Source organism: Glycine max, chromosome 20 (genome assembly GCF_000004515.6).
Source record: "Glycine max cultivar Williams 82 chromosome 20, Glycine_max_v4.0, whole genome shotgun sequence".
Taxonomy (NCBI): Eukaryota; Viridiplantae; Streptophyta; class Magnoliopsida; order Fabales; family Fabaceae; genus Glycine; species Glycine max.
In genome coordinates, this window is record NC_038256.2 from 39,103,491 (window position 1) to 39,115,755 (window position 12,265).

At 38.9% G+C, this 12,265-nt stretch overlaps 1 protein-coding gene across 1 annotated transcript; it reads left to right on the plus strand.

Annotated features, from left to right (window-relative positions):
- Nucleotides 1-3,315: 3,315 nt before the first annotated feature.
- Nucleotides 3,316-5,096, plus strand: LOC100813265 (3-ketoacyl-CoA synthase 5). The gene has a single exon (XM_003555308.5). The coding sequence runs from the start codon at nt 3,383-3,385 to the stop codon at nt 4,916-4,918; it is 1,536 nt and encodes a 511-aa protein (XP_003555356.2). The 5' UTR covers nt 3,316-3,382; the 3' UTR covers nt 4,919-5,096.
- The last annotated feature ends 7,169 nt before the right edge of the window (nt 5,097-12,265 follow it).

Consider the following 12,265-nt stretch of genomic DNA (forward strand, 5'->3'; position numbering starts at 1 on the left):
AAAAAGGAGGATTATGAAATATTAATAAAATTTGTTGTATCAGTTCTTTGCAAATCCAAATTTTGGGATTTAATAAAAACAATGATCTAAGAATGTGTTCAATTCCACGTTTGATACTATGAAACGTATCTAAACTCTCACGTACAGGTGCAATTTCATTGTTTTACAGATGTTTGAAGCCAGATTTCAAATATTAAGTAAAGAAACAAAAGTGTGTTTAACGCAAAGCAACTCAAAATTAGTAGTAACTTCTGCTGTTCTGTATCAACTCAAAATTATTGTTCTATGTACGGTATTTTCATATCTTTGTTCTCTCTTTACACGGCGCTAGTTTTTTTTCTTCTTTTTCTCTTCTGCAAATATCAATCACTGTGTACACGTAGCTATCGACTTTCTAATAGAAAAAAGGATTAGCAATTTTTTGTGGAATTTTTCCTCCTACTAAACTTATTAGGTTGCTTTTAGTATGTAAGACTCCAACCCACAAAATCATTATATTCCTTGAATTATGATCCTGAGTTATTCATACATATATGAACACTTTAAAATTTATCAGTAGCTCTCTTGTATACACGTATTTTTTCGATCTCTAATTATAAGATTTTTTAAATAATTTAATTTTTTTAAAAAAAAGTAATTAATTTAATTAATCATATTAAATTTGTCAATTACTATACCATCATTTCAAAATTATTATTTTTTATTTCTCTGCTCACTTAATTATTTTTCATTAATATTTAGAGAAAAATAATTAAATAAGAATATGTAAGAAAAAATAATTAATACATCTAAAAATAAAAAAATATCTTATAAAAATAAATAAACAAATTTCTGAAAAAGATTTTATAACTAAAGAAAATATATGTAGCATTTAAAGAGTACTTCCTTGAAAATTTATGGAGCATTTAGCCCACTTCAATACACCTAAGTCTGTCCGGACTGTTTGTATTTAATTTTACAATTATGCTACCATCAAGTTATGAGAATACTTTAGCAGAGTATAAAGTTCAGAGTTCAGACAAATAGAATAGAGACTAAGAGAGGCTTTCATTCTCATTCTCCCATATCCAAGATAACATTTGGAGCCAATGCCTGCTGTGACCACATCCAGCGTTTATAAATGTAATATCTCTTTTACATGTATTAATGTTTCAGATAAATGTACGTATATTAAAGAATATTTGATAAATATAAAATATTTTTGTATTTAAATAAATATTTTTATTCAATACTTTTTAAGTGATTTTTTAGAATTTTTTTATCTATCATTTTTAAAGTTAAAGATAACATGAATTATTTTTTGTTAATTACTGCATTTTTATTTTTCTAACAGGTATCATAGAATTTTTCTAAGGATGAGCTTGGTTTAAAGAAATAAAAATAAAATATTTAAATTAAAATAAAGTGTAAAAATATGAGACCCGCCTCAATTTTAAAAAATTTGATAAATATAGCCAAATGTAAATCAACCAAACACGTAAAACTGGTGTTAATTGAGTGAATCCCAAATTCCTGGTCTCTTGTGTATATTTGGTACAAAACTAATGAAGTAGCAATAACTTCCGCCGCTCTCTATGGAATTCCATCGTCTATTTATTCTGTATATGATGAGAATCATGAAACTGGTTAAATATAGACTAAAGTTTCAAGTGGAGAAGGACGAAGACCCAAGTGGAGAAGGATGAAGGTCCAGAGCCAGAGACACTAGCAAGATTATTAATTATTGCTGAAGGCCCAAACTAATTTGAAGACCCAAGTTAAATAAGTTTTTAGTTATAATTTATTTTTATTGTAATTTTGGCCAAAACTGTTTAAAAGACTCATGTTTATTTTTTATCTTTTTGTTCAGCTACACTATAAGTATGAATTTTTGTTTTGAATAAAAAAAAATTGTTGGCATTGGATAAAATTGGGTGAGAGTTTCTATCTGGCTTCCTTGTTGAACCAATCATGAGACTTATGAAGGTAATCCTTGTGGCGTCTACCCACCCGAACTTATTTTACTTCACCGGAAGTGACGTCTACCCAGACTTATATTCCTTCACCAAAAGTGGGGTCATCCCAAACCTTCATATCAAACGATCCGCTCCTACTCAGGTTTACATCAATATACGCCAATTATTTAATGAATCAAGTGCCACAGATTTTATTATAAAATATTTTACTTCTAAAACAATAATTTAAATCTATAGGATTATTTTATTAATTCTTCTATCTGTTATTTTTAATATAAAATTAATTAATTTATAATACTCATAAAAATAGTTTAATTAATTACTTTTAAATAAGTGTTATTATTTTAAATTTTGTTTTAAAAATATCTATATAATTCAATAATTTGAATAATGGTTATATAAATAATATTACTCTTAATTTAAAAAATAATAATTTTTTCACTAATAAATATGATTTACTATTATTAATAGGTTAATGAGTGGATTCACTTATATAAAAAAATAGTACTATCTGTTTTATTGATAAACTTTATTAAATCTAGTAATAAATATAAATATATTAAAAGAAAACTAGTAATTAATTTATTTGAAAATAAGTCTTTATTTTTTATAATTAAAATATAAAACATATTCATTTATTTCTTATATACAAGATTCAAAGAAAGGAATATTAAATATTTTCATTTTTAAAATATTAAATATATAGTTTTTATTTAGTGTTTTCTTTATATAATATTAAAGAATTCTTACAAAATTATGGTAAATGAATATAATATACCAAAGAATCTAGTTGAATTGTTTAAGTGACATATAAGCTGCTGTAAATCTCTTAAAAAAAACATTTATTTACAGTGCAATAGTGCGCAATGGTGTCCCATATTAGCCAGATAGTCTACACTCTACACATCTATTAGCTTCGCGATAGGCATGGGAAACTGATGCAGTACTCCAATAGTCCAATCCTACGAATTGAGGTTCCGCTTAATATCATGGACTAGAGACTGAAGAAATGAGGAAGTCGAGTATCCTTTGTGAACAACAGAAACAACTGTTAAAGAATCCATTTCAAATTATATTAGACTCTAGTATGGTTGAGCAAGATGGTGATTTTTTCTTTTTCTGGACCAAACACATTTTTTCCTGCATGACCATATTATTAGTACTACCTATATTAATTGTAAAACATTCAAAAGGCTAGGTTGGTCTTTTACTTCTTGCAGGACATTTCTAGTACGAGTATGGTATTCAAGAACACGGTATGGTTAACATGATAACACCGTGAGTCATAACCATTGGCCATATCAAATAAAATAAAAGATAATTATTGGTTCTTTCTACATGGTCAATAACCCTGCTGATGGACCTCACCTGTCAACTGCTACACCTAACCATTTGCCACAATATCCATTGCCAAATGCTATTTTCTTATGTGCCGCATTATTTACTCCATCTATTTATACCTCTACTTCTTGTGCAGAAGACCATATCACCATAACTGCTATGATCACATAATGGAAGCCATTTCCAACCAAAACCATGTTCCTCTCTTCCATGCAATCCCCCCTGACCAATTCACTCTCTTGTCAAAGGTCCTTTCAAAACTCTCAATTCTTCTTTGGCCTTGTACCTTCTTAATTGAAGCATTCTTACTTGTGCAAAACTGGGACCTACTGTTCCATTTTGTGCTACCATGTTTCCTCCTTCTTTGTTTCCTGGTGAAGCACTTCCTCTCAAAGCCCTCTCCCATTTACCTTGTGGATTTCTCATGTCTTAAACCTCCAAGCCACTGCAGGGTGCCTTTCACTACATTTCTTGAAAATGCTTCCATGTTGGAGGTTTTTGACAGTGAAAGCATAGCTTTCATGGCCAAAGTCCTCCATTCCTCGGGACAAAGTGAAGAGGCATGCCTCCCCCCTTCCTTGCACTACATTCCTCCAAACACTCACCACACAGAATCCATCAAAGAGGTGCAAATGGTTCTTTTCCCCATCGTGGAAGATCTTCTAGCAAAAACCAACCTTTCACCCCTTGATATAGACATACTTATCATAAACTGCAGTGGCTTTTGCTCCTCACCTTCTCTAACCTCCATTGTTATTAACAAATACTCTATGAGAAATGACATTAAGAGCTATAATATCTCTGGCATGGGGTGCAGTGCAAGTGCCCTTTGCATTGATTTGGCTCAGAATCTTCTGAGTGTTCACAAGAACTCTAATGCCATTGTCCTCAGCACAGAGATTTTGTCAACAGGTTGGTATTCAGGCAATGAAAAGTCCAAGTTGCTGATTAATTGCCTCTTTCGGATGGGAAGTGCAGCAATCCTTCTCTCAAACAAGAAAGAAGCAAAGAAAACTGCAAAGTACAGGTTGGTCAGGACACTTAGAACCCAGAGAGCCTTTGATGACAAATCTTATTTTTCTGCCATAAGGGAAGAAGATTCTGATGGAAAACTTGGGGTGACACTGAAGAGGGACTTGCTTCAGGTGGCTGGTGAAACTCTCCGTACAAACATCTCCATTTTGGGGTCTGAAATCTTGCATCTTTCAGAGAAGTTTTCGTATGGAGTTTCTGTGATCAAGAAGAGGTTCATCAAGTCTGAGGGAATTTACGTGCCAAATTTCAAGACAGTGATACAGCACTTCTGCTTGCCATGTTCTGGGAGGCCAGTGATAAGAGAGATAGGGAAAGGGTTGAAGCTCTCAGAGAGAGACATTGAACCTGCTTTGATGACACTGCACAGGTTTGGGAACCAGTCTTCTTCCTCGCTGTGGTATGAACTAGCTTACTTGGAAGCCAAGGAAAGAGTACACAAGGGAGACAAGGTTTGGCAGCTTGGAATGGGAAGTGGACCCAAATGCAACAGTGTTGTTCTGAAGTGTATTAGGCCTATAGTTGGAGAGTACGAGAAGGGACCATGGGCTGATTGTATCAATCAGTACCCAATATTAGCCTTGGACTAGGAATTCTAACTTGGTTATAGCTAGAATTCTTAATTAGTGTTTCTATTATGACTTAAATATTAAATGACTGAGGCATTTCTTATTAAGCTACTCGCATTTACTAGTTGTTAAACAATGTCATAATCGTGTGTTGTTCTATTCTTCTTGTTTAAAGAGACAAAGGAGCGAGCCAGCTATGTTTTTCTGCAAATGAATTAGTAGGGTGAACAAACACATTTATGATGTGCATATCGTTTTCCTATCTGTAGTAAATGGTAAAGCAGGTTGCAGGGAGTTGGTTGCTTGCTTCATTAATTATTTTCTGCAGCAGGGAGTGATGGCACCGAGTTGGGATTCTCACCACCTCCATTTACGTAAGGGGTTTGTCAGTTGTCACCTTTACACTAGGCATCGTGAAATTCAACCGCAGCAAAGCAAAATCTTATCTCACTTTTTGATTTTTTATCAATAATTTATTAATTTTTATTAAAAATATTAGTTTTTTTTAATCCTTCTTTAATCACAGGTTCAATCATATATCTCCTTATCTCACTTCTGATTTATCTAGTAGTATACACTAAAAGCTCTTCACATTTGGTCCTGATTCCTGAACCCTAAATACATTAATATTTTCTATGGCGTTAATATCCATCTTCCTTGAGTGGAAATTTGTAAATGAAATGATGTTAATAAACTATAACAGTACGTAGCGTGCCCTTGTGGAAATTGTTCTGATATAAAGTCTAGAAAGAGTGTTGTTTATGTAATAATAAAAAATGTATGATGTATCCATTGAGAAATTAATTATGAGACTTTCGATTTTACAAAATTAACAATATTCAAAGAACTTGACTAGAAGCAAAGCAAGAAAACTGGGAAAATATTGAGTAGTCTATTATTGAAGCAAAATATTTTCTTTTCTTTTAGCAAGAGGCAATTCGATCGAGACCGTCATAAGAAATATTTACCATTTTTAGAAACGACACAAATTACGAGGGAATTAAGTACTATGTATGGTGGTTCTACTAAAACAAAGAATGAAGCTTTAGTAGAAAAATACCAGTAAACAGTGAACACGAAGAGTATAATTTTAATTACGTTGGGTCATAGATTAGTCAAATCTGACCCAACTTAGTCCATGAACATCTCTACTTCATAAGTAAGATACACATATCAACTCAACTCCACACCACTCACCTTGAATCTGCCTAAAACGAGGTGATGAGGATTGACCCGCCAATAGAAAATGGGTGAAATTCAATCCACCCCTTTAGACTTTAGAGGTTGGCTGTTGGTTTGGCCCGTACGTCAAAATCCACCCAAAAAATATAAAAATAAAATAAATGTTTGTTTAAATATTAGTTCATTTCTTTTATCACGTCACTTATTTTATTTTATACGCATATACATATTATATTTTTTTAATTATAGATTTATTTATATATATATATATATATATATACCTCAAATATTAGTGAGTTTAGGTAGGATGAATTAGACGAGTGAACCTGCCTCATCCCAATTTCTATTCATCGGATAGCAAGTTAAAACAACAAGCTAAGACGAATTGATAGCATGCTTGAATAGCTACTAGAATTCATTTTAGCCTTCAAATCACCATGGAAATTGAAAAAGTGAAAGCAATAATTTGTTGTTTTGACTTTTATCGTGATTTTGAAATTGATTATGAGAAAATTTAATTTAATAGAAATTTAGTAGATTAAATCAATTACGATTTGTTTGATTGTGATAAAAAAAATAAAGTGAATGTAAATAAATAAAAAAGATAATTGCAAAAGAGAAGAAAGTGAAAATTAAATTAAATAGAATTGTTTGTTTTAAGAGAAATAGGTGAAAAATATTATGAAAATAAAATGATTTAATTTTTTTATTTGAATGAAATAATTTGAAGAGATAATTTAACAAATCTATGAAAATTAATCCTACAGCCCTGCATCTTCCAATCAAGCACTGTCAATTACCAAAAATTACTCCCCCATGGGCATATCCATCATTGCAGGTCATTACTGTCAAAAACCTGTTCAACAAAAAAACTTCACGTGTTTAGTTCTTTAACCCATGAGAGAAATTAAAGATGTTTTGTGAGACCCATTCAGCCTTATGATGAGGACGCTGAGGCAGCAGACACCGTAACCATGGAAGCTACTACAGGAAGACCACGAAGAGAAGTATCAAAACCTAGATACTTAGTAGACTACGTGTAAGCAATAGAACATGGCTGTTAGTTAGTTACAAGGCCGTTAAGTTCGTTGTAACCACTTGTAAGTAGTTACGTACAGATGCACGCATGAACACAGTGTATAAAGAGAACCTTCCGTGAATGAATAAAGGCGCGCAGAATTTACCCTTTTGAGTAGACTTGATCCTTAGGAGGGACCTTGACCTCGAAACAAGGCTTACACTCCCCTTCCCTATTCACTCCATAACACTGGTCCGACCTGCCGTCCTCCATGGCAGAGCATGGAACTCGTCGAACCACCACAGATCGCCTCGAGGAGGCCATAGCCACCCTCACTGAAAAACATTCCGACTTAGCCAACAAGTTCGAAGCCATCTGCGAACGCCTCTCCCATATGTCTTCTTCCGCCCCTACACCCCCTTCCATGCCGCGGCCACCGGTCAAACTTGACGTTCCAAGGTTTGACGGTCACGATCCACTTGGGTGGATCTTCAAAATCTCACAGTTTTTCGATTATCAGGGTACTCCGGAAGAAGATCGTATCATGGTAGCTTCATTTTACTTGGATGGCGCAGCATTAAGCTGGTTTCAGTGGATGTTCCGGAATGGGTTCATCACCTCTTGGACAGCTCTTCTCCAAGCCATCGAATCCCGTTTTGCTCCTTCAGTCTACGACGACCCCCGTGGTGCCCTATTCAAGTTGACTCAACGCTCCACTGTTACAGAATACCTCACAGAATTTGAGAAACTCGCGAATCGCATCACCGGTTTGTCGCCATCAGTGCTTCTCAGCTGTTTCATCTCCGGCCTTAGCCCGGAGATACGCCGTGAGGTACAAGCATTTCAACCCTCTTCACTCCCCAAAGCCACGGCTCTCGCTCGCTTGCAAGAAGATAAGATCAATGATAGACGCAAGCACACCCGCATCCCCTTCAACCATTCTCCCACAAACACTACCCCCTCTAACCCTCAGTCGTCACAACAGCCACGGCCAAAAGCCCCGTTTGTTCAGCGAACCCAAGAAGACATGGCTTATAGACGAGAGAAGGGACTCTGCTATAATTGTGATGAAAAGTGGAACTCCTCACACCGGTGTAAGGGACGAGTTCTTTTCTTCATTGCCAACTCCGATGAAACCTCCTCACCGGAATCCAGTCCTTCGGACCCCTCGTCTCCATTAAAGTCCGAACACGACCACACGTTACTCGAAGCTACTCAAGCCTTTGATCTTACTCCTCTACAACCGCACATTAGTCTCCACGCCATGGCCGGTGTTCCTGCTACGGACACTTTCAGACTATACGGTCTCATCAACAAAACTCGTGTTACCATTCTCGTAGATAGCGGCAGCACTCACAACTTCGTTCAACCTCGAGTTGCGAAGTTCCTCAATCTTCCCTTACACGACACACAGCCCCTCAGGGTTATGGTAGGCAATGGTTCGGTATTGGATTGCCAGCAGATGATTCCGGACACCACAATACTCATTCAAGAGCACCGCTTCGTGGTCACGTTGCGTCTTTTGCCATTAAGCGGTGCCGATGTCGTTTTGGGGGTCGAGTGGTTGCGAACGTTGGGCCCGGTAATTACGGATTACACCGATTTTACTATGAAATTCACCCTTTTTGGCAGGCCCATTCACCTTCGTGCAGACGTACAAGTGAACACTAGCCCAGTTTCGGCCCATCAGGTGAGACGCCTCATCTCTACCAAATCCACTTCGGGCCTCTTTCACCTATCATTACAACCCATTCCTTCATCCGAAATGCTAAACACCACCCCTCACCCCGTCCCCGCCATTGATAAACTTTTGAACAAATATCAGTCCCTATTCGAAGCACCCACAGGCCTTCCCCCACCACGACAACATGACCACCAAATAAACTTACTTCCATCAGCTCACCCCATTAACGTCAGACCATATCGGTACCCCTACTCCCAAAAGACTGAAATAGAAAAACAAGTTTCCGCCCTTCTCGACTCCGGTTTAATCCAACCCAGTAGAAGCCCATTTTCTTCTCCAGTGTTACTGGTAAAGAAGAAAGACGGGACATGGCGCATGTGTGTAGATTACAGAGCTTTAAACTCCATCACGGTTCGCGACAGGTTCCCATTACCTACCATCGACGAACTCTTAGACGAGTTAGGCCAAGCCTCGTGGTTCTCCAAGCTAGATTTGAGACAAGGGTTTCATCAGATCTTGATGGCAGAAGCCGACGTCCCAAAGACAGCTTTTCGGACCCATGAAGGGCACTATGAATATCGGGTCATGCCATTCGGGTTGTGTAACGCCCCATCAACCTTTCAGGCTGCCATGAATACCTTGCTCCGACCATTTTTACGAAAGTTCACGGCGGTATTTTTTGACGACATACTCATTTACAGTGCCTCCCTCCAGGACCACCTTCAGCATTTGGAGTGCGTCTTTCGTTCCCTCTCCCAAGCCAAGTACTTTCTTAAAAGATCCAAGTGCTTGTTTGGACAGCGTCAGCTTGATTATCTAGGCCACGTGATCTCCGGCACGGGAGTACAACCAGATCCCTCAAAAGTACAGGTCATCCTTGATTGGCCCCGGCCGTCCTCTCCAAGAGACCTCCGTGCATTTCTAGGCCTTACCGGGTTCTACCGGAAATTTGTGCGAAGCTACGCGTCCATTGCGGCACCGTTAACCCAGCTCCTTTGCAAGGACGCCTTTTATTGGAACGAGGAGTCTCAAAAGGCCTTTCACGATCTCAAGTTAGCTCTGACAGCCGCGCCGGTGCTTGCCCTTCCGGATTTCTCCCTACCATTTTCGCTAGAGACAGATGCATCGAGCTATGCTATGGGTGCAGTCCTTCATCAACGAGGACATCCCATAGCGTTCTTCAGCAAACCTCTGGGGCCACGACTTCAACACGCCTCCGCATATGTCCGAGAGTTGCATGCTATCGTCGCCGCCGTCCGCAAGTGGAGACAGTACTTGCTAGGTCATCGGTTCATCATTTACACCGATCATCGTAGTATACGAGAACTAATATCTCAGACGATCCAAACTCCGGAGCAACAGTTTTATCTCACTAAGCTACTTGGATTTGACTATGATATTCAATACAAAGCTGGAAATTCGAACGTAGTAGCTGATTCTCTTTCCCGTATAAGTAACTCCGCTCAAGGGCAATGTCTCATTCTTTCGGTTCCACACCCTGAGTTTCTACAACAACTCAAACAGTCGTTACTTGCGAACCCAGATTTCCGGCGCCATCGCGAAGCAATCCAAGCGACACCCACCGATCACCCCGACTTCTCTATATCGGGTGACTTCGTCCTATTCAAGGGGGCCATTTGGATTAACGAGCAGAATCCCTTCATTCCGGCGTTACTCCATGAATATCATGCTTCCCCTCTCGCGGGCCATTTCGGTGTTAAAAAAACACTTCATCGTCTTCGTCCAAAATTTCAGTGGACCAATATGCTCCGTGATATCAAAACCTTCGTCCGCAACTGTCACACTTGTCAACAAGTGAAACCCGTCACACGCAAGAGTGCTGGTCTATTACACCCCATCCCAATCCCTTCAACTATCTGGGAGGACCTCTCTATGGATTTCGTGACCCACCTTCCAAGCTCCAATGGATTCACGACTATCCTTGTCGTCGTTGACAGGTTCTCCAAGGGGGTACACTTGGGAGCCTTACCCGCCCATTACACAGCTTTTAAGGTCGCCAACCTCTTCCTTAACATCGTATGCAAACTACACGGGTTTCCCCGGAGCATTATTTCCGACCGAGACCCCATTTTTATTAGCTCCTTTTGGAGAGAACTTTTCCGGCTCAGTGGGACGACGTTACGCATGAGTACGGCGTATCATCCCCAGTCCGATGGGCAAACCGAAGTGATGAACCGTACGATTGAGCAATATCTTCGTTCCTTCGTTCACCACAACCCGGCAAACTGGTTTAAATTCTTAGCCCTAGCTGAATGGTCTTACAACACGTCTCAGCACTCCGGCACCGACTTCACTCCTTACGAGGTCACTTATGGTAAGCCTCCTCCGGCCATCTCCAATTACATCAAGGGGTCATCACGCAATGATGCTGTCGATACCATGCTAGCCACGCGAGACGCCATTCACGCCACGCTTCGTCGGAAGCTATTAAAGGCTCAAGAGAATATGAAGCTTTTCGCGGATAAAAGCCGCCGTGATGTTCAGTATGAAGTGGGCCAACTGGTCTATGTTCGCCTTCGTCCTCATCGTCAGCACTCCTTACGAGATCAAACCTCCAGCAAGCTCACCAAACGCTATTTCGGCCCGTTCCCCATACTTGAACGAATTGGTACGGTGGCATATCGGTTGCAACTCCCCGAGGCTTCTAAGATCCATCCCGTCTTCCACTGTTCCATGTTACGCCCTCACCACGGTCCCTTAGACCTTCCAGTTTCCACTCTTCCACCGGACGCGGTTCAGAACCAACCCATCATGAAGCCATTGACCATTCTTGACTCACGCATGGATTCCTCTACCCAACCTCCAACTCGTCTCGTCTTGGTGCAGTGGGAGGGTCTCACACCCGAAGATTCTTCTTGGGAAGTATGGGACGACATTCGCCGGTCTCATCACCTTGCGGACAAGGTGATCTTTGCAGGTCGGGGTAATGATGAGGACGCTGAGGCAGCAGACACCGTAACCATGGAAGCTACTACAGGAAGACCACGAAGAGAAGTATCAAAACCTAGATACTTAGTAGACTACGTGTAAGCAATAGAACATGGCTGTTAGTTAGTTACAAGGCCGTTAAGTTCGTTGTAACCACTTGTAAGTAGTTACGTACAGATGCACGCATGAACACAGTGTATAAAGAGAACCTTCCGTGAATGAATAAAGGCGCGCAGAATTTACCCTTTTGAGTAGACTTGATCCTTAGGAGGGACCTTGACCTCGAAACAAGGCTTACACTCCCCTTCCCTATTCACTCCATAACACCTTATCTCCACGTTCAATAACCTCAACCAAATCACTAGCTATGCTTTTGTCTTCGCCCATCTGCTGTAAACCAGTCCTACCAAACAAAGCGTTATATTGTATTTGGATTAATTTCATGATGATAAATAATTAATTATTTTTTCATCATGAAGATAAAAAACAACCAATTACTTATACTTTTTTTTATAATATTATCGTAATTTTATGA